At 33.6% G+C, this 24,782-nt stretch overlaps 1 protein-coding gene across 4 annotated transcripts in view; it reads right to left on the bottom strand.

Annotated features, from left to right (window-relative positions):
• Nucleotides 1-24,782, bottom strand: part of LOC106456907 (protein amalgam-like) — a 167,140-nt gene that overhangs the window by 6,282 nt on the left and 136,076 nt on the right. For all 4 annotated transcript variants that reach the window (XM_022382857.1, XM_022382865.1, XM_022382844.1 and 1 more), the window contains exons 3-4: nt 19,913-20,123; nt 10,507-10,803 (exon numbers count right to left, since the gene is read on the bottom strand). In XM_022382857.1, coding sequence (XP_022238565.1) covers nt 10,507-10,803; nt 19,913-20,123 — 508 coding nt within the window. The remainder of the gene's footprint in view (nt 1-10,506; nt 10,804-19,912; nt 20,124-24,782) is intronic.

The following is a 24,782-nucleotide window of genomic DNA, read 5'->3' as shown; positions in this document are numbered from 1 at the left end:
TAGGCCTAAATAAAATGTTTCTAATTGTGTACCAGTTTAACGTTGAATATTATTATGATTTGAACCATCAATGTTTGGAATTATACACATTGCTAGTCTGCTTATGTAGTTTGCCTCTATCTGTTCTCGCTAAATGATCAGGAATTATACACATTGCTACTCTGCTTATGTAGTTTGCCTCTATATATACTTACTAAATGATCATGATAATATACTGGGTAGACATATACGTAAATATGACATGTTCATCTAATGTTTTGATAATTCTGGTTAACCAGGGAATGCTATTTTCTGTGAAAAACTTTCTATTACTTATCAATAGATGTTTTCTACAGTTTAAGACCGAGTGTGCAATTATGGAACTTCTCGGACTATGATTATATGATAAATATTTATTAATTTCTAGCAATGATCCAGATATTACTACATCGCGATATTGGCGATTTGGCAGAATGAAGCATGTCAATTGGAAAGCTGAAACTTGATATTTTGCCATGACTTCATTAATTTTGGTATCATACATAATAGGCAGGAAAAGGCATTAGTTACTCACAAGGTCTTTAAGGGCACGGGTCAGGAGACAAACTGCAACAGTTCGTTTTTAATAGATGTTTTTCGAACAGTAACAGCCTCAGTTGTTAATTTTTAAATGTCTATTTTATATTCGGAGTCTAAGGTTTAACTTGCACGATATAAGTTATTTTAATGGTACAATAAGATAAAATAATCTTGAAATAGCCCCCCCCCCCTCAGTAGCTCAGTGGTGAGTCTGGTGGGTTATAATGTTAAAAACTGGATTTCGATATTTTTGGTGAGCACGGCACTGATAGCCCATTGTGCAAGCTGTGTGCCTAACAACAAGCAAACATAGTTTTGGAATACAGAGTATGCGGATTTATAAAGATGTGTAATCCAAACAGATCTTTCCAATACTCCATTATCAAAAGGTGTTAGAAGAGCGTGTTCTAGCTAGTATTGAAAGTCATCATGCATAACATGTATATGGTGCTATATAGCAATTAATAAATGCCAAATACTACCACAAAATTTGGTTGAAGTCTAAATACTACGACCAAATTCTACTATTTATTAGATACCACATTGCTGTTATGCATGTCAAAAATACTTCGGCCAATCAACTATTGGATAAAACGTTTTGGTTTGTTTGGTTGTTTGAAGTTAACCACAAAGCTACACAATGAGCTTTAATAGTGTTTAAATTTTCTAATTCTTATAAGTCGTAGTTCATGTCAAATATGTTTATGTATTATAAATTTGATGTTACTAGAACAGTTATGTCACACATATACTTTTCCTTTACCTTATACTTGACAGGAATTCATATATACCAAAATAAGGTTAGTTTCTTATTATTTCTTTAATTACTATAAGCTATTGTTTCTTCATTATTACTGGAACATATACTTAAAGATACCGAAAAAGCTTGTTTTTCATGTTGGGTAAAGCAGATAATAGTCTTAGCATTTGTGTTACGCAGCAAGTTCAAGGTGGTAAGAGGTTGTGCAAAAAGTAAAAAATAAAAATAAAATGATATTGAGATAGGAATAAAACGGTACAATTCTAAAACAAATAAATCACATTAAGTAATCGATTTCATCTACGTTTCATCTTCGTTTCAATAATAACTTTAGGAATTTGAACCGAACTTAATGCACACATGTGAAGAATTATAGTCTCTGTTTTGACATGTTCGCTCAAGTGCATGTTTACGTGCACAACAGTGTTAATGTTTATATGGTGCGTGCAAACTTAGAATATTCCTAAATTAAAGCAGATAACTCTATAAATTTGTAATTACAAACGCATTTCTAACGTAATGTACTGTTCCACATTTCCCCCATGAGCTGAAAGAGACAATCATACCTATTGCTGAGTGTCCACGACTCTTATTTGCTACCAATTATTCTTGAAATTAAATTTGAATAGATGATTTAGCTTAAACGACCATTTATTTTAAAGTACCATTATAAACAGCGCAGAAAATACGACAGGAAATTAAAATAATAGTAATTGTAACATTTGCTAAACCTTAATACAATACTATTAAATTCCATGCAACATTACATTGCAAATGTATTATCTATTTTAGTGAACTTTTAAAAAAAATATTAGTAACTCAATAATATATACTTTTGGAACAGCTTCATGGAACCTACAGTTGTAGCTATAGGTTTACAATGTCATTAACAAGCAGTGTGTTTACCTTACAGACGTTTTTCATCTTACCCGTCTTTCCTTATAAACTATGTTAATTATAAAATCTAATTTTTTTATTTTCCAATGTGAATATATAAATGCAATCAAGCACAAATCGTTGGACATAAGAATGTTTGGTAATGAAACATCTAGAGAAGCACACAATTTATATCTGTGTATCCATGCTACTGTGGTGTATAAGGCCTGAAGTAAGTAGCGTAATGGTTGACTTCATAACATTAGAGTTAGAGTATTATGTTGACTAAGTTTCTAGTAAGACGATAATAATAATATTATTATTACAGTTTTAATGCTTAGAGAAATACGCTTATAATTATTTGAGCTATTATTTTATACATGCGTAAATACATGTATAGTAAGAATTTTCAGTTGATTAATTAACTAGGTTAAAGCTCAGAGACTGCGTGAAAGATAGAGGATTTTATTTCTGGATTTACGAACTCGCAATCATTTTTTGGGGGTTAAATAACTAGTTTCCGCTCTCTACAGCTGAGTGCTTAATGAGTATTAAATGACCCTTACTAATTCGCGTAATTTTAATTTTTTGATGTATAAAATGTTTGTAATTACTCCAGTTGGATAGTATATATATATAATAATAATAGCATTATTCAGTAGTTCACATGTATTTGTATAATGGATATTAACTGTTAGTGTACCGCAGTTGATCAAATATCTTATTCATAAATTACATAATTGAACATGATGCTCTCAGCCATTTAGAAGCCAGTTAGATTCAAAGTTTCCCTAAAAACTTTGCTTTCAAATGTGTTTGGTGCCTGAGTTCACTTTACTGAAATTTTAATTACAGAGTAACAATTTTTATAGCCTTACTAGATGAGAAAAATTTAAAACGCCTTTTTTTTTTTTGTTCTGTTCTTTTCATGTTCTGATTGGCTAAGTGTATAATTCTATGCTATTCTCAGCTATTCTACCAAGACGTAATTAAAGATAGGAAACTGTGGCGTTCTAGATTCAAGGTACAGGTTTAGAGATTATCAATTCTTTTGTTTGCTTTTCGTTACTTAAAGCATCAATGGTAAATTTTAAGTTTGACCTTTCGAGCAAAAAAGCAGCCCCTTAGGTTCTTCTAAATTTCGTTTAGGGTTAGTCCATATGGCTAAAACACTGAGAAAGGTATTATCAAGAGAGGTTTTCCTTGTCTTTTAAATAAACGTCTTTGTTTTTGACTGAATACTTCTGTATGTATTTAAGATACTTTGTAAATTAAAAAATATATATATTTTAAAAAGCAATACATAAGGATCAGCTATACTAGAAAACACAACATATAAAAGAAAAAAATAGTATTGTTGAATCTTATATCTCTGCAATCTTAGTCAAAAGATGATAATTGTATCCGCGTCGTTCTTTGCATTTTGCTGCAATTCAAACAACATAATTGGTGGTCATTTGTACCAATTCGTTCTTATAGGTGTATGTAATATTGCCATCCACAAGAACAAAATCTCCATTAGTAGCATCGTTTAATAGTCTTATGTATAGGATCTCATCTCTGAACTGAAAAGCTGCCAACGATCTGTGGTGGGTCAGTCTGTCATCAGCTGATATCGTCCCTAATTATGATGGACTCCCCATCCTAGCCGTTGTGTTCAGCTAGTTAATGTTGGGGTAGCGCTTCCAACGTCATTCCATTCTGTGATATGTTGATCTCAAGACAAACTCTGTATTCATCCATGAAGTGAACTGATGTCTAATGTTAAATAGTCCAAAGTAATTAGCCTTGATACCAATCTGGTCGATTTTTCTGTGACACAGGGTGAAGGAATCCTAATACAGATCTTTCATGGTCACAATCCATCCTCATTGAGTTTATTAAGAACAGTTTGGGTTGATACAAGAAATCCATTTGCATGTTAAAAGTCACAAAAAATTTTCTGTACTATTTGGAAATAGTCTTGGCAACCCTGTATGATCATTACGGTCAAGAAATAGTGTGGTTCTGTGCAGGAAGTTTTGTTTAGCCGCTTCAAAGCTTGCTCGTTACACCTCTAAGGATCCTGTGTCACTTCCAAGCTAGCGAAGAATACTAGATCAGTGGTAACACGAAGTTGAGATCCTCCAATTTGTAGCATACCGAAGTAACATTAGAATTCCTCCAAATGTAAATAACTTCTGATAAATCTTTGAGCCAAAAGCTAAACTTAAGATCATTGCAGAAATAAGCCACTTGGTCTATTGCGTTTCTTTTGAAAAAAATCATTTCATTGGAAGTGGCTATAATTCACATGGGTGACAATGCCAATAAAAGATGTAAATGAAAACTACTCAGTCATTGCCTGAATATAAAGCGCTCTGCTTCCCACGCACCTCATAGGTTTAAAAAACCAACATTGAGTAGTATACCAGTGAAAGAGAAGTACAATGTTCAAAACTGATTCTAGTTATTTTTTTAAACCAGTTATGAATTCCTTTGAAATCAAATTAATATTTTTCAACCTGAACAGCATCCTATTCATCCATTGGCTAAATGCCCATATCAGTGACTCCCCCTAGGGCTCAATTATAGCCTTCCCTACTTTTGAGCTGCTGGCCAAAGAGAAGGCAGCATTCACCAACACAAGGGATTTTTATTACTCCTTGAATGGAGTAACGATGCTGAAAGTCAGTTTTACCATGTACGAGATATATTCAGTGGCATCGCGTCTCAAACCTTCGATCATTTGATACACCATTCTGCACAAAATAACAACTGGGCCACCCCTGGCTTACGAATTGTTTTGCTTATTAAACATAAAATATTGCATAATGCATATATATATATATATATGTATGTATATAAAAGACTTCAAGATAAAATGACCTACATACTTAATGTGTTACACTGAAACTTTCAAAAGCAATGTTCAAGACAATGCAAAGTGAACGAATTATAACAATCTTATTAATATATTTCAGATCCTTACGTAAGAATTATATCTAGATGTCGATCTTCTTTAATTTTTCATATTTTCCAGGTTAATGATCAATATCATCCTTTGACTATGAAATATTAATGTAAGAGATAGTTATGTTTGATTCTTAAGCCTACCCTACACAAGAGCACACGAGTTTAAGCGTTTTATTCATCTCAAGTCCTTCAGTGGGTTAGTTTGTTTTAGAAAAAAACTACATTTGACTATCTAATGTGTCCACCGCGGAGAATCGAAACCCAGATTTTAACGTTATAAGTCTAAGGACTTGAAACTATAAAATCTAGGATTCGATTCCCCGTGGTGGATAGACACAGCAGATAGCCCAAGGTGGCTTTGCTCTAAAACAAACAAATTTTAGTCTCAAAGTAATTACAATCAACTATTATTTGCTTTCAAACAAACTTTTAATAACAGTGTAAGGAAGGATTTCATTGGTTCTTTACCTTTTGAAACCTGCCGACCTTTTCGATATTAGCCTCCTAATTAACCCAAGAGCAATCTCCGCATGTGGCAGCATGAACTTATTATGACTAAATTACACGCTTTGAATTATATATAAAAATATAATATATATATATATAGTACTATTGAAAAGCTTTTTTCGGACTTTCGACTGAGAACGTGTGCGTTATAACATGGACAAGTACAATGTAGATCAATGAAGTCTTGTTACAACCTTACATTAAACATCATGTATTATTTTATGATCAATGCAATTTGATTAGATTACTTCCGAAAGAAATTTCGTTACTGAAATATCCACCTCAAAGTCATTTCGCTAAATAGAGCCCTAAATAAACTTGTTTTTGATGCTTCAAAATATCAACAACCATGTTAACGGGCTCCAACTAAAGAACAAAGATACATGAAATGCGCCCCCTGATGGGGCAATGGAAAGTTGATGGACTTAAAACGCTAAAATCCGGGGTTTAATTTCCCGCAGTGGACACAGCAGATATCCTATTGGGGCTTTGCTCTAAAACAAACACGTGCGATTAAGGTTTACAGCATTATTTCTTGCAATAATAATACCATTTAAAATTCTGAAAACCATACAGCTTAAATACTTAGTGAGTTAAAAATATTTAAATTAATTAAGCTAGAAGGACAAAATAACTTATTGTATGCACTGACAAACACCTAGTATTGGTTACTAGTTATTACTAACCATATTTGCAGAGAATAAGGATAAAACAATTTAGCTACACTATGATGAAATATCTACTATGTTGAAATATTGCAATACTTGTAAAAATATATAATTCTTATTCAGATAATTTATTTTCACAGTTCTTTATACACTGTTTGTTTGTTTTGTTTGAATATCAAACTGTACAATAGAATATATGCGCCATGCCAATTAGAGAATCGAGCCCTGAATTTTAGTGTTATAAGCACTATAGATTATCGCTGAGTCAATGGATAACATTATGTAATAATTCTAGTATTTAGTGGAACAATGAAAAAAGTGCAAAGTGAAAATAATGATACCATAAATTGCATGCAATTAGTAATGTTTGAAGTCTATTGCAAGGGGTGAATCAAATTCACGGATTAAACAAACATCTCTCTCGAACTATTTCGCTTTGTACGTATAACCGTATTAGTACAGAATTAACAAACAAATTTACTGCAAAACTTCTACAATCACACAAAGGATAAATATAAGTCACATAAAAAGCATAGTCTACTATGTCTATGTGATCAAGTTAGCTTTCGATTCTCCCAATATTACATTATTCTGGTTAGTCTAGGATTTATTCCCTACATTAATTAGATTTCTTCTAATAAATATGTTTCATTATTCTGAACATTTAATTAAAATTAATGAAACATCACAATTACTGACGAAAATCTATTACATTGGATGTGAGATAAAAAAGCAATCTGTTTTCGAGAAGGTATTAACGATATTTTTACTTAATTTCCTCTTATCTTATGCACATCTGACCTACTGTTATGAATTAATGACTGATACTATCAAAACACTACTTCGTTCTGTTTTCGTTACAGAGAATAAGAAACAAAATAAAAAATAAGTTTGTTATGTTAATCTCCAAACTCAACGTAAAACCATTAGTTACAAAGAGTGACAGCTTAATTATCTTGGTGGTTTTACTTGCAATCTTTATTGCTGTTGTGTTATACATGTAACAATTCTATGTTTAAAATACCCCTGACTATTTTCATTTACATCGCACTTTAAATTAAGTTTTCAGTCGAGTTTGTATTCGCTTTAATTTTGCACGAATAGTTATAAATGAATTTTAAATACTATATTTACCTAAGTCAAACTATATTCACATATATTTCAAAGACGTATTATTATATTGTACCAAGCAAACGTAAAAAAATAAACCACGTGTTTAGAGAGCTTTTTTTTTACATTTTAATCATTTAACCTTTACTTACCCATACAACCTAAAATTCCTAGCATTTTTTATTATTTATTTACAGAAATATATTATTGTTACTTTCACTGCTTATTTGTGGTTCGAAAATATATTTTCAGATGGATTTTCTATATTATTATTCTACAAATCGGCATGCTCTTTGACTAGTTTTTTTATTCGTATTCCAATCTGCATTGTTGTTTTAATAAAAGTGTTGAAATAATGTGATTTATTTAAAGTTGCAAACAACTCGAAGAATAGCTGTATGTAGTTTCCTTCTGTACTCTCTAGACCTGCATCTCTGTTGTGATTCACTCTTTCTTTATTTTTGGATCTTGAGCGTTTCTTTTTCGTTTTGAAATTTATACATATTAACTATAAAGAATGTTGCTCAGTTTAGTGCGTTTTATCTCATAAACGGTTTGACGTAAGAAGATGGAATTCCACAGTTGTATTAAGGGTATCATGCCGATGCAAGGGCTACAGCTGTCACGTTTTGCCATAAGGCTATCGTCTAACGTTTCATCAATCACAGCAACTATTCAAAATGTACTCTTTCAGCGCCCAGAATGCATTGCACACGTGTGACAAAGGACGTTATAGCAACAACGCAGATCTCATCTGGTATGCTTGTCACTTCCCGGAGAATTACATCTTTGAGGTCTGGAATTGTGCAAGGCTTCCCACGTGACTTTATAAACTACATAAACCAGAAATCGACTGGTGTTACGCCCGGTGAACGAAGTGGTCATTCATACCCCATGTAAACGCAGTGAGAATCACATAGATTGTGAACATTGCATGGTACTCTGTGTAGTTATAATCCATGCGTTGATGTTTGTTTCTTTAAAGTTAAGCACAAAGCTATAGATTGATCTATCTGCGTTTCTGTCTACCACGGGTATCAATACCTGGTTTCTAGCATTGTAATTCCGTAGACATGCTGCTGCGCCACTGAGGGTCCATGCGTTGATAATACTTCAAAACATTATGGTCCAATTACAAATTCGGCTTTACAACCTCACAGAACTGTCACTTTAGCATCACGGAGTTGTGTAGGAAGTGTTACACTGCCTTGGCTTCCGACCAGTTAGCAGTGTTGACACTTCCAGACAGGTTAAGTGCGTTTCATCAGTCATTAAGATATTGGCAGATCATCGACTTCTAGTCTTGTCAAGTATTAAATGCAAAATCATAACTTCAGGCTAAGTCCGTCTCCTTCAGTACTTGAAAATGAACCATCTTGTAAAGAAACATTCGAAAAGTTGATCGAAGCCTTACGAACAGTTTAAATTGGCAAATAGACACTCCAGGCGACATAACGTACGATGTACCACCCATATGTACTTGTGTTGATTTGTTTTGCTGCGGCATGGCTGACCTCAACGATAGTTTCAAGTAAGTGTCGATGGTTTGACTAAACGTTGCTTATCACAAGTACAACCTGTCTCCTCATTTTTTTTTATATAATCATGCACACAGCGACACTTGAACCAGGCCATATGCAGCTGTTATGTACTCTACAGTATTCCCTGGAAGCTGCCTGGGCATTGCATCCTTTGATGTAATAATATGTGATTAGTTAACCTCTCTGCTCATGTTTCATGTTGGTTCAATGAGCTGCACTGTAATTGACAGGCCCATTTATACCTGTGGGAAAATTGCCCTAATGGGAAAAGCTGACTACTACATTTGTATCTGCATCATATCCTTAACACGTCTGTGCAATTTGACCTTTCTGTGCCACACTGTTTGTGAGATATGACACGCTAAACTGAGAAACTTTCTTTATAACTGCCCAGCATTTAACAATTAGTTTTATTTATGTTAATTAAAATTTATCATTAAAGCATTTCAGAGTGCCACACTCATTGCTTACTGGCTTACTGAATGAAAACAAAGTCAACAAAAGCAGTATTTTACCATAATATAATCATGTTTCTAACATCATATTGTTTTACTTCTGATATATTTTGAAGTAATGCTGCAATTATCTGAAATAATAAAATTTGTGAACAATGTCAGTTTATTTAGCGTGGTATATAATATTGTTATTAAAGTTCTGTAATTAGAATTACTATAGCATTATATTTCTACAAATGCCATTTTTTTGTTTCGTGTTCATTTTATTGAATTATTTCAAAAGATAAGGGTATTTACAATAATAAACAAATAAACAAAAACTGGTTTTTATGCATTAGAAAAATTAAAAAGTGAGATTTCACTGTCACTCTAATAACGCACCCATGGCCCCAAAGGGTTTGTTGTTGTTGCTTGTTTGTTGTTTGAAGTTAAGCACAAAGCTACATAATGGGCTATCTGTGCTCTGCCAACCACGGTATCGAAACCCGGTATCTAGCTTTATAAGTCCGCAAACATACCAATGGGGGGCGCCCCAAAGTGTGGAGAGCACATATCAGATTATAAAATGAAATTACTGTTTAATAGAACTATTGAATATTATTCTAAAAACAAACTGTAAAGCTGTATACATATCTTCAAAACCATCAAATGATTATGGTAACGATACATAGGCGCAATAAATCAAGTTTATTTCAGAAATATATATTTTGTTATCAAAGTAGTTCTTAACTTTAAACATGTATCATAAACTAGGTCTTTATTTTCATTTATTAAACGACATCAATGTACTGGGATATAAATGGTAATCATCTAACTGAACCAATTAAGTATTACAATTATTAGCATTTATTAATGTATTTAAAATATTTCTCTTTCTAAAATAAGATTAGTTTCTTCCATAAGCTTAATAGTAACCGTTAATGATGAAACATAAAGGTCCTTTGATACTGTTTAGTGATAGTTAGTGATGGAACATAAAGGTATTTTAATATTCTTTGCTGGTTGTTAGTGATAAAACATAAAAGTTCTTTAATATTGCTTAGTGGTGATTAATGATGAAACATAAAGGTGCTTACCATGTAGAAAGAAAACGGAGATGCTCGTGGCCTCAGCATTGGAGGGTCCACAGGTGTAGTTCCCCGAATCAGTAGGTTGAGCATTTTTTATGTACAGAGTACTGATGGCGGAATCATCGCTGGCCTTTTGCAATGATATCTCTCCACCTTCTTTGTCGTAGTTGACCATACGTTTATTATGATACCAAAATACAAACATTGGAGGCTCTGGGCTCTCACTGATGACACACGTGAGGTTAATGGAGCTTCCTATCTTCACATACATTGGATGTGGACCAAGAATTTCTGCTTTTGGTACTGAAAGTATAAGGGCAGCTTTATGTAATTTTACGTGTTTTTTAGGTATTCCACCTAAATAAACATATTATTAAAACCACAACAATAAGTTACCTTGAACTTGAATATAGGTTACTATAATGTACATTTAAATAAGCTTGTTTACTGGAAAGATGCGATACCGATTTAGGTTTTTATGAGCTCTTTGTGGATGAGAGGATAAGATCTTTCCTATTATTTTCGGAAGTCAAAACCTCAACTTTACTGCTCTTCTAGATTTGTTATCTGCAGTTGGTAGGTACAACAAAGAACCGTCATAGTGCTTCAGTTCGCTACTCTCATTGTACTCACATATAGATCATGACTTTTCAATAAACAACCTTGTCTAATAAGCGCCTTTTACTAACTTACTTTGGTTCAGCATGGCTAGATGGTTAGAGCGCTAGACTCGCAATTTGCTGGTCGCCCTAACATGCTCGCCCTTTTAGCCGTGGGAGCGTTATAACGTGACGGTCAATCCTACTATTCGTTGGTAAAATATCTACAATCCTAACGTTGGCTAGTGGATTTATTATTAGAATAAATATTTGTATTAATTGTATACCTGATTTAAATATTTCAAGACTTGATGCATCATAAGAAGCATACATCAAAAATACTTTGAGAAATCATGATCGTTATTTAACGATTTAACGTAAATTTTATGTTATTTAATAAAAACTTAAGATGTGTAAATATATATATATTTTCAGTGGACGGTTTTATACGAGGGATGTTAGGTTCTAGATATAGCTTGTTTGTTTTTTGTTGAATTTCTGCGCTAGCCGTCCCTAATTTTTTACTGACAGACTAGAGGGAAGCAGCTAGTAAACACCACCCACCGCAATTCATGTGTTGCGCTCAAAAAGTGAGATTTCTCTGTCACTCCAATAACGTATTCATGGCCCCAAAGTGTGGAGAGCGACATTTTTGGAAATTATAGAACGTGAACTACAGAACCTAGGATCCACAGTCCGAAATGCAAACCAAAGCCTTTAAATGTAGAAGAAAGCTAAAAAATACAAACTGTTTTGGTTGTAAGTGCATTAAAGTAGAAACTCATTAAAGAAATAAATTTTGGCAGTTGTTGACTCAGAGTGTCTTACATTTGATGTAATCGTCGTTCATTGATGAGCTAATATTATTAAGCATCATTGGAGCTCATTCTGCCGTTCTTTATTTTATTGAATATGTTTGTTCATTTGAATAGTGGAAATTAATTCTTCATTTTTCTATTTTTAAAACATACGAAACAAAAATGGTAGAAATAATACATTGGCTGATAAAATATGAACATTTATAACATATGTAATTAGAAATTGATCATTATTGGTTGTCACTGGTGTTTTAGCTTCATATTTATATGTTAATATATAAGGGAAATAAATTTGGAAAACTATATTGAATTTTAGATAAGCTGAAGTCACTCGCTATATGTAATCAAAACACGTACAGCCAATGTTAAATAAAAACGGCGATTTTGTTTTCATAATTTTAGAACAATCCAGTTATAAAGCTGCCATTAACAAAAGAAAAAAATAATAAATGGTGGAAAATCCAGTGAGATCACTGACCGAAATATAATATACGAATAGTTTGTTATGGATTTTGTGCAAAGCTACACGAGGGCTATCTGCGCTAGCCGTCTCAATTTAGTAGTGTAAGACTAGAGGGAAGGCAGCTAGTCATCACCACCCTCCGCCAACTCTTGGGCTACTCTTTTACCAACGAATAGTGGGATTGACCGTGACATCGTAACGCCCCCACGGCTGAAAGGGTATCCGAATAGTAAAATACAAGAAAATCATATTAAACTAAATCAACATGTCATATTAAATGGGCTCTGATATTTTAGTTTAGGTTTAAGTGAACTTCCCATCTACAAATAAAATAATCAAAAATATGTATTGGTTTCTGTAATGGGATTTAAAACATTTATTTAAAATGATAATTCATTGGAACATTTCATAAAATATGCATTTTATACTGTCGTCTACTTGCTTGTTATCATATGTTTTCTGTATAAAGCTATAGGGTAATCAATAAAACTGAAAAAAAAAGTTTTTTTTTTATATAACAGTCTTTAATTTTGAATTATTTTTTTCTGATAAAAAGTTTTTGAGTCTATTTTTAATAATATATACATATATACGTGTATATAAAGTAGTCAAAGCACACTTTCATAGGTTTTCTTTTCTTTGTTTTTTTGTTGAGCATAAAGCTGCACAATGGGCTACCTGTACTGTGCCCAACACAAAGATCAAGCCTCGAAGTTCAACGTTATAAGTCCTCAAGTAAACCACAGCAAGAGCCGCCGGAAAGGAAACACTTTCAAAGGTAATAATAAAAGTCAACATAGAGGTGGTCAACCTTCTATTGTAGAAGAAAAATAAAAACAGTTTATATATATAAGTAGAAACTCAAATGTTTAATGAACAAATATATATCTCAGAGGTTTATACGAGGACCACTAGTATATGAAATATAAAGTATCTAAATGTTAATTGTCATAAAAAGTACAAAGTTATGTATCTGTGTGTGTATGTTATACATATAGAGAGAAAAAGATATTTCATCACGTGTAAGAACAACTAATACCAATAAAATTAGATTTCAGTTATATGGAAATTCTAATTAAATCATTTCTTTAACAAATAACTATAACCAGACACAGTTCCACCCTGTACTTAGAAGTATAATGATTTTTAATTTTATCTATTTCCCCAAGAACTAATTTTACACCCGAATGAAACGTTCAAGGAAGTCTTGCTTATTCCGTTCCTGTACTGTAGTAAAAGCAGAGTAGAAGAAGAGGACAACAAATTATAGGCAATGCGCAGCTTATCGAGTGTTCATAATTAGCTTTAGATATTGAATGATTACGTATTGACATTGACATTACGTATAGATCATTAAAGATGTACGTGAGTTAAAATAATGACCAGCTAAATATAAGAATTTTAACTCGAAATCAACGAAACGATGGGAAGGGAGCACTGCTAACAAAATTTGTGCTCTGTGGACTGAATAATACCAACATCAAACATGTAATTATTCATTCTGCCTTTAGAAATAGCACCTAATAGGACGAATGTTAAAATTGCTCTTTTGAAACGTTGCTAAAGCAATAGTAATAACATTAGTGCACCATATAAATGCTGTTGACTTGAAAACAGCCAACAATGAAAATAATCCAATAATGAGATTTATCCGAAGGTGATAAAAATTAACAACCATGAATGGGTGCTGACGCAACTCGAAATGATCGCTTACAACGTCCGTTGCAATTGTGGCGGAAGTCAATGAAACAATCATTATTATTTGAAAATAAATTCACTCAAGGGGAATACAATACCAGTAAAGTTGTTGGGTACATAAAATCTTACAATCTGGGAGGTCATGAGTAAGATAAAGAAACTGCGTCCCTACTGATTACAGACCACCCTTTAACTGCTGCCAGTTACATACTCCTACAATCAATAACGCTGAGATTATGTTCCTACATGTTACACATCTCACTTGAACTGATGCCAAGCACACCTTACTCCTTCAATTAAGAGTCTGGAATGTCATAATTAAGGCAATGAATCTGTATCCCTACAGGTTGTGACGGATTTACTATCATATATCTGTTTTAATATCTATGTTTGTATAAGTTAAATTGATATTTAGAAATGTAGATACCTTATGCTGTTAAATTTGTATTGCGAAATTACCGCCTATTCACTAAGAGTGTAGAAAATTTTCGAGTGTACAAATCAACAATATATGTGTGTTTGTGTGTGTATGTAAACATTGGTGTATCGTTTATATTGTTGTTTGTACATTTGCTGTTATGTTAAACTCATATTAAAGTTTTTCTTCATTACCCATTAAAGCCGTCTCCAAGCAGTATTGTTGGTTTATATTGTTGCATAAGCTCAAATGTCGATATAAAACTCCGAAGCTAGAAACTAGAAGTTAAAAACTCAATGAGAAAAAATGAACTAAAAAGTGTATTATTAAAATAATAGTCGATGATTTGTTGCCTAAGGAAGTATTAGATGAATGTTCCAGTGTCTCCACTGGCCAATCGAAGTTGAGTGATAAAGAGAAGTTAGAAATTCAGCTAAAGCTAAAACAAATCGAACATAAACAAGCTCGTATCGAAGGCGAAAAGGAGAAAGAACAAGCTCCTACTGAAGCTAAGAAAGAACAAGCTCTTATTGAAGCCAAGAAAGAACAGGCTTTTATCGAAGCAGAGAAAGAACAAGCTCGTATCGAAACTGAAAAAGAAAATAAACGTCTCGAGGCTGAAAAAGAAATTAAGGTGAAAGGAATGGAAATTAGACTCAACTTTGATCGACCAAGGCAAAATGAGAACTTTGAACTTAATCGATATGTTAAAGTACCACCATTCAATGAAAATGAAGTTGATAAATATTTCCAACAGTTTGAGAAGGTTGCCCAAATCATGAAATGGCCCACCGAAAAATGGTCATTATTATTGCAAAGTGTTTTAACTGGTAAAGCGCAAGAAGCTTATGCTGCTTTCTATTTAGAAGACTGTATGAATTATGACAGGGTTAAAGCAGCTATTCTCAAAGCATATGAGGTAGTACTGATGACTTATCGGCAAATGTTTTGAGGTTATTGCAAGCAAGATAATGAAACTTATATGGAATTTGTCCACGAAAAAGAGGTTTGATCGATGTGTAATTCTATTGGCAACAGTTTCGATAAACTAAGTCCATTCTGTCTAATTGAGGAGTTGTGCAGGTGGTGACCACAAAACGTACTTCGATAAAAAGAAAGTTGAAACATTACAGAAACCAGCTGCTCTTTCCAATGATTACACTTTAAAACATAAAACCACTTTTCAAAAAATAAATTACTGCCATCGCAGTAAAAACCTGTATCTGTTCAATCCACTAAAGTTGAGAATTCTTCTAAAAATCCAACTCCTATAGTTCGAAACCTTCTAACAGTCAGGACAAAACTTCATGAAAACCATCAAGGCCTGTCTGCCATTTTTGTAAATAACCTGGTCATGTTATATCCGAATGTTAGTGTTTGAAAAAGAAGAAAAGAAAAGGAGGGAACACCCAGTGCGTTTGTGTCCACATATTGACGTAGTTTCACCAGATCACTCGATGTTATTGATTTGGCCACTGATATAAGGGCTGATGTAGTCAGGGAGGAATTTAGACCATTTATGTCTGTTGGTTTTGTGTCTTTGACAAATGACACTGGCAATACCATATCAATACGTATTCTACGTAATACTGAGAAGATCCAAACATTGTTGTTAGATTATATTGCCTTTAAATTCGAGTTCTGCCACTGGTGAGTCTGTTATTGCTCAGAGTATTGAGGGTGGTTTTGTTAATGTTCCTCTTCATATCATTTATTCGGCATCAGACCCAGTTTCAGGACCAGTTGTGGTAGGAGTAAGACCTACTCTGCTAATTAAGGGTGTATCATTATTGTTGGGAAACGATATAGCTAGGGGAAAAGTTGTTGCCCAACCCAAAATGGTTAGTGAACTGTCCACTGTTTCATCTAAAGATGATGTTGTGATAGAGGAGAATCCCGATCTGTTTCTATCCTACTGTAACTCGAGTTCATGCTAAGAAATTAAGCCAAGAACAAATGATAGTCACGTATTCAGAGGATGATATTGTAGATTTGTTTCAGAGATATTTTGGGTCCAGTGAGGATCTTGTGGATGATTGGCCTACTGACGATTCCTCGATAAGTGACAATGATGGACGTGAGGGATCTGGTTCATCAGGTGAAGCTCTGTTTGCTAAAAGTAAACTGATCACTGAGCAAGAAAAGGATCCACAGATACATTCACTATTTAAATATTCACTCCAAAAAGATGAACCGAATAAAGTTCCAAATAGGTATTTTTTGAAACATGGTGTGCTTATGAGGAAATGGAGACCATCAGATGTGTCAGCGTCAGATGACTGGGCTGTAGTTTACCAAATAATTGTTCCCAAAGCATATCATTCTGAAATATTGAAAGTTGCACATGAAATCCCCATGAGAGATCATTTAGGTGTCAACAAGACATGTGTCAAAGTTATGTGACATTTCTTTTGGTCAAAAATTAGGCAAGATGTTTCTCAGTTTTGCAAAACTTCTCATACCTGTCAGTTGGTCGGAAAACATAACCAGAAAATTCCTGTTGCTCTTTTGAAACCTGTTCCAGCTTTCGAAGAACCCTTTGGTCGTGTAATTGTTGACTGTGTTGTACCTTTACCAAAAACTCGATCAGGGAACGAGTATTTGTTGATTATCATATGTGCATCTATTCGATTCCTGAAGTTACACCTTCGAGAAACATTTCAGCCCCAAAAATTTCTAAGGCTTTGATTAATTTCTTTATTTTGTTTGCTTACCTAAAGAAATTCAGTCTGATCAAAGATAAATTTTATGTCTGGGTTGTTTCAACAAGTTGTTTAGCAGACTGGTGCTAAACAGATAAAATCTAGAGCGTATCATCAGGAATTGCAAGGTGCTCTTGAGAGATTCCATTCTAACTTGAAAAATATCATGCGGACTTATTGTCTCGATAACGAGAAGGATTGGGATGAAGGATTTAATTTATTATTATTTGCTGTTCGTGAGTCAGTCCAGGAGTCGTTTGGGTTTAGCCCTTTTGAGTTAGTGTTTGGCCATTCAGTGTGTGATCCTTTGAAGTTGCTGAAGGAACAGTGGTTAGAGGACTACCCGAAAGAAATGAACTTATTGGATTACGTTTCCAAGTTTTGGTCCAGGCTCTTACGCTAGGGAAAATGTGAAGTCATCCGAAGCTAAACTGAAAAATATTTATGACCACAAGGCTGAAGAGCATAAGTTCTGTCCTGGTGACATGGTTTTAGTATTGTTACCACTATAAGGCATCCACTCAGCGCTAGGTATCATGGTCCCTATGAGGTTGTTCGGAAAGTTAATGATACGGAATATGTTGTAAAAACACCTGATCATCGAAGGGCAACCCAACTGTGTCACGTCAATATTTTGAAGCCTATCAAATCCGAGATTCATTCGAAAATAATTTAGCCATTGAGTGTTCTTCTGATACTGATGACAGTTGCATAGACTCAGACACCCATAAATTTGAAAATGTCGGAGATGAATGCAACATCAAACTGAGTAATTCTGCCATTCTGGCCAATAGAGATTCAAAACTCGATCACTTGTCTCATGAAGAAAAAAATTAAACTCCTAGTTTATTGACTGAATAAGAATGTATTTTTCTAGATTTTCCTAATCCAACCAACATTGCTGTTCATGATGTAGATGTAGGTGACACTTCTCCTGTGAAACAAACATCCCTATCATGGGAATTGAATCAAGGCCGATAAAATGCATGAAGAAATATCTTATATGCTGGAAAAAAGCATTGTATTGATTGTGTTATGTACTGTCATGATTACTGAAGTTGTATAATTCTTTGATAATGTATTATATTTAATGTATTGTTGTCAATGTATATATATAATATCTTAGGAGGAAGGTGTGACGGATTTACTATCAAATATCCATTTTAATATCAATGTTTGTTTAAGTTAAATTTTTATTTAGAAATGAACGTAACTTATACTGTTAAATTTGTATTGCAAAAGTCAACAATATATGTGTGTGTGTTAGTAAACATTGGTGTATCGTTTATATTGTTGCCTAAGCTGAACTTTCGAGAAACTCTCCTCACGCCTATAAATATAACCAACGCGACGCGCCAAAAGACAGTATATATTATTTGTTTGCTGTATTTGGTGTGCTACAAACCTCAAAAGCTATAACTGTGATTAATCGGGAACTTCAGATATTTGACCAGGAACGTTTATAGATTTCGAATATTACAAACCATTTAACTTCAGCAGATTCACATGGGACATTAGTATTTTTACGAAAACAGTATATAACTTCATCGGTAGACACTCCTACATTCAACACTCTGGGAGGACATAAGTGAAAAACAGACTCTCTTCCCATAGGTTACAGATCACCCGTGAACTGCTTCTAGGATACTTTTACGGGTTATACGTTGCTGTCTCATTCCTCCTGGTTCAAAAATTAATTAGTAACAATTGTTTAGTGAACATCTTATGAACTGATAAGACTCATTTTCATGGTCTACGTTAACATCCACAATTGTGTCATCTGAGATGAAAACAATTCACTTGCCTTTATGAAATGACGAATGCATGATTAGAAGGTGGAATATGAGTTGTATTCAAAGTATTTTGCTATTTATCCTCAAGTCCTTGAAGAATCCACAAAGGACTTGTGACAGTAAACGCTAACGACCCATCCATGATAGAACATGTTATTCCTTCACTTTAAGTAAGACGAATTTTGAGTGAAACATTCTTCATGTAAGATGGAGATAGTCCCACATGAAACAGATTGTCAAGAAGTTGCTGAAACATTGTTTCGGGAATCGAGCAATTAGAAAGCGGTTTCCACACACACACACACACATGGTAAGTCCAATCTCCAGATCTCACCCCTTCAGGTTTTTGGTTATGAACCATCTGAAATCATTGATTTACTGCATACGACGTGCCTGAAATATCGGTAGATCTGAAATATAGGATAGCAAGTAAAGTGTAACTATGGGAAATTGAGCAGTATCGTTCACCTATGTATCACGCTTTCTGACGAACAAGTAATGGGTATGAATGGCAGTCACATCGAACATTGTTAAGATGTTGATTGTGCAAACTCCAGTGTCAACATCTTCTAATGATAATTACTTTTAGCAATGGAGTCGCCCTTCCATTGCCTCATTAATTCACCTATTTAATATTACAGTCCTCTGATTACTGGTTTTGAATTACGGACATTAGGAGAAACCAAATAACTTTATAATAACCCTGTATAGGGTTGCTAAGTAATGTGAAGAAATACACGATGAAATTGGATTTATGTCATCCAGGAAAAATGACTTTGGCTGGTATTGAAATGTTTGATTTACACTAAATCGTTACAAGTTAACAAGAATGATCACTTAGCTTTACAAAATCGATTAAACCTTTAAATGACAAAAGTGTTTTAAATAGTGTATATTGTATAGTTTTCTTCTGTGACTTACCAACAATATTTAGTTGAACTAGAAACGTGATTTTCGGATCGGAACTAACTTGGCACTCGTAGATCCCCGCATCTGTTGTCTGTGGGTATTTGATCATTAGAGGCCAGTCTTGACCTCCTTCTATATGTGCAGAACTGAACCTGTCTTCGTTGATGTAAGTTTCAGTTCCAACCGTTAGAAGATGAAGATCCCTTCTTCGAATCCAGGATACCTGCAAAATATAAGAACCAGAAAACAAACAAAAACTGAACATAATCATGAGATATATGATTTTTTTAGCATTTTATATACATCATTTTCAGCACTTGTAGATTTCTGTACAGCCACTCTAACCTATATAAAAGCCAGTGTGTGTCACGTCACGAAGGATTTCTCGAAATAGGAGGATTTATAAAAGCTAAAATACATTTATCAAGATAGAATAGTTCGATTACGGTCTGCCCATTACAATTTTAGTAACGGGGATGCAAGGGGGCCATGGGGAGGGAGCCGTGAAACGTATAAGTGTAGCGAGTGTTGGTATAATAACCCTAAAGTAAAGACGTAGTGTGGTATCACATAGCTTAGAGCCAAGTAGGTAAAATTTATCATGAAAGTAAAATTATAGATTCATTTTTAACTTAAGTGGTATCTGAATTAAGCTATTCTATTATATCATCACAGTTTTTAATAAAAAAAAACAAACTCCTTTAATCAACAGAGACTCTAAATTAAGAAACCAACAGTTTTTGTTGTCTGTACATTTCATTTTATACTTTTAGTACATAGACTAACAACAATATTGCCCCCCAGTGGCACAGCGGTATGTCTGCGGACTTACAACGCTAGAATCCGGGTTTCGATACCCGTGGTGGGCAGAGCGCAGATAGCCCATTGTGTAGCTTTAGGCTTAATTACAAATAAACAATATTAGGTAATAATTTTGCTGCTAAGTGACATTGCATAAAATCCAATGTTAGAACGTAGTGTTATCAAAACGCACTGGCTTTTCTATATATTAGAAGTTGATAATCAAACACAATTTTACCAATAATTATTCTATGAATACGCCACGAATTCATTTCATGAATGATCTTAATTTTGATTAGCTCACAAAGGAATTTACCGACTTTTGACTGCCTCAACTGCACTTTTCTTCCTCGTTGTTGGTCAAACTTGATTTCGCAAAATTTATTTATTTCAGTTAGGTTAGGGTATACTATGGGGTGGGGGTGGTAGTATCTTCCCCGTCATTTTTGAAGGGCTATACGCTAGTGCATAAATAATTCCTACCTTTAACAAGTTTTCTCTTTTCGTATTATTACTTTAATTAAATCACATATTGGAAGACAGCCGATAGTACAATAACTCTATAAAGAATATCATATAACATATAAAGAATAACAAGTTAAGTGCGAAAACATCGATAACAGCAACGATACTTAGCTGATGACCTAAGGCTTTGTGGTAATAGAAGCTTTTAATAGTTTGCCTGTCACTCCTAATTAAGACTGATTATTATTAATTGTAGGTTTTATTGAAGATTTCTATCAGCTCTTCTAAAACGCATAATTTTCGGCATATTTCCTTTGTCAATCAAACTAATAATTTCACTTTCTAAAGGATGTACCATTATAAAATGTTTTAAGGCAAATTATTTTAAATCTGTAAAAACAAAAGCTAAATATGTATAGATTTCATTCATATGAGAGTGAAAAGTTCATTTACAGAAGTTGTTTGTTTTACAGGAAAGGTACATTGAGTTATCTACGGTGTCTTCCACGGGGAAACGAACCCGGATTTTAGAATTATAAGTCTGTAAAGTTACCTCTGACCCACCAGGGATTTTATAAAAGTAGAAGTGAAAATTATTTAATATGATTAACGTGTATGGCTTATTTGTCGCAATATTTTAGAACTTATATATATATATATATATTCAGAGAATCTGTTTGTTTATTTCAGAATTTTTGCGCAAAGCTATAACTTTATGAACTGAAATACAAAAGAGATGACAGCTTGTCAATAACACCATCCGCCAACTCTTGGGCTACTTTAATCAGATAGTGACACTTGACTGTTACTTTTTAAGTTTACTCACCCATTTGAAAATGTGGAGAGCAATTTTGCGGCAAAGAGATGTAAACTTTCGACCCCATATTCACAGCCTAGCACACAAAGTATTAATTCACATTCAGCTCAAATAAACGTATATTATGTAATGCTTCTAATATGGAGATTTTCAAGCTAACAAATAAGGAATCGTTTTCTTATAATACGTAATTTTGAAAAAAAGGCAAAATTATATTGATTATGTATCAAATGCAAATGAGCTAAGAAAAATATGTTGTAATAACATAAAAGCTAAATAATCAGTTTAGAAGACTTAGCGCAAGTTCACATTGCGAGGTTTCGAAGTAATGTTATTTCTATTTTAACTCTTTCTTACATATAAAACATTTAGTTGTAGAGGCAAAAAACTTAAGGTGTATTAATTTTCAACTACTGACCAGAGAGAAGGCAGACAGTCAGCAGCACCCTATAACCCACTATCCACGCTGAAGGATTAAATGTCACTGTTATAGGGCACTCACAGTTTAAAGTATGAATAATATTTTGCGTTATCGTATGAATTCGAACCCGGCTAGCCAGCTCTGAAATCTATAGCTTCGTGCATCATTAGGCAAATCAAGCATATGATGACCAACCATATGATCTGAAATGCAAATAACTAGTCATTCATCCTAAGTTTGCACTGTCTCTTTTTCATTTTGAATTGGATCACAATGTTTAGATAACACTACTTCAAATTGGTAGAAAATGTCTTTCAGAGAATGTCGAACTTCTCCTAAGCCAATTGACACAGGTAATTGTATACCTGAACAAGGCAGACTAGCATACGCAAAACAATCAGGCGACTGTGACTTCCCACAAGCGAACGATGCCTAAAATGAAACAGAATCAAATAAGCGCAGCCGCTAACTGGATGACGAGCCAAGATACAGATCGTTTGAAACAAACTTCATAAGAATAATATATATATGTAAGTTACATTCTACCTAATTCGGGAGGAAGCTATAACCAAATTCACACTCCATTTTCCTAAAGGAAAGTGACGTGAATAGCGGTGGTGAAAGAACGTTACTGTTAGGAATAAGTATTGGCAGATTCATCTATCTCCAGACTCTACGGGATGTTACCTTAGACCTTATTTCAGCCTTAAGTGTAATAATTTTTAATTCTTCGTGTTGAATTGTCGACTTTTCTTTTTAAATAGAATTTTCCGTGCGTAATGACTTGCACGATCACGGAATATGTACAGGACCCTCTCAGGAGCATTTCGTGCAGTGACTCACGGCTCTAAAGATTATGTGTAAAAAAGTATTTTAAACTGTAGATGGGTTCAAGTTATATCTTAGGATTTTAGAAACACCAGTTTTAAGAAGCGATGTCGATTCCGACTGCCAAGCTACTTGCTATAAATGTACTGCACATTAATTAATGTTAAATAGCATGAACTTTAAAGATATAGAACAACAGTTCTCAAATTTCTATTTACTAGCTTGAGCTAAATAGCCGCAAACAGTTAAAGAAAGAATAATTCCCATCATGTTCTCAGACATGTCTTTAACCAATATAATCTAAACAAGATATGGAAATAGAACTAAGCTATTATTTATTGAAAGTTAAAACTTATGTGAAGCGAGGTAAATAACTGCATCCCTAAAAATAAACTTAACAGCAAACAATAGAAAAATAAATAATGACTTGTAAAATGCAGGGAAAATGATTTTGAACGAAACAATAAGCGAACAACAGAGATTAAATAACCCTCTATAAGTGAAAGAAATTGTATGTATTTAATCATATTGGCTTAAACAACAACGGCTGAGGATTTTAACATGCTCTTCACTGTTAGAAAAGATATAATAAAAACTAACTACGTTGATGAAAAATAAGAACCAGGTAATTCATGAATAAAATGAAGATATTATTGTTAACCTATTAAACCAACCTTTAACAGAAACACAGTCAAGGATCTTAAATGATAGCTCGAAATATGCAATAATCCCAAAAATATGCAAAATTCCTACAGTAATTGAAGATACAAGAAATACAAAAAATAGAAGTAATGAAACCAGCACAAAGAAAATAAACAATCATTTAAAAAAGGAAGCCAGTTTTCAACCGGAAGAAGACAATTATCATTTCACAAACTTCATTAGACCAAACGAAAATTGACTTTAACGTAAATAATTTAAGTCTTGTGGTAGATCGACAATAATCTTACAACGCTAAAATCGAGGATTCCTTTTCACCGTGGTAGACATAGAGCAGATAGCCCATTTTGTAGCTTTAAGATAAAAAATATTAACAGCTATATTAACAATATTTCAAAACGAAGAAAATGAAATAAAACTGTCGTTATGAATACTGAAACACTATAATAAATTAATCTAAGAAAATTGAAATGATGATGAAACGTTTAAAAATGTTATATGGATCTAAACTAATAATATGAAAAACGACTTTATGTATTCTAGCTTAAAATGAAGAGAAATGGCATTATAAACAAAGATCTGTAACAAAACTTAAGAATTACAGATGGGCGCACACAATGTTTATATGGTGTCCTTAAGATACAGAAAAAACACAGTTGGAATATGACCAATCTTATCTGCATGTGTCAGTTATAAGATTTCAAAATTTCTAATTTGTTTAATTACTCCTTTTATGCTCACCATGAAAACTCAATCGTTTTGAATTAATCAGAATAGGTCTGTTTGTAGTTAAGCACAAAGCTACACAATGGGCCATCTGTGCTCTGCCCACCACGGGTATCGAAACCTGGTTTCTAGCGTTTTAAGTCCGCAGACATACCGCTGTGCCA

The sequence above is a fragment of the Limulus polyphemus genome, unplaced genomic scaffold (genome assembly GCF_000517525.1).
Source record: "Limulus polyphemus unplaced genomic scaffold, Limulus_polyphemus-2.1.2 Scaffold13, whole genome shotgun sequence".
Taxonomy (NCBI): Eukaryota; Metazoa; Arthropoda; class Merostomata; order Xiphosura; family Limulidae; genus Limulus; species Limulus polyphemus.
This window is presented reverse-complemented; position numbering and strand designations above follow the sequence as displayed.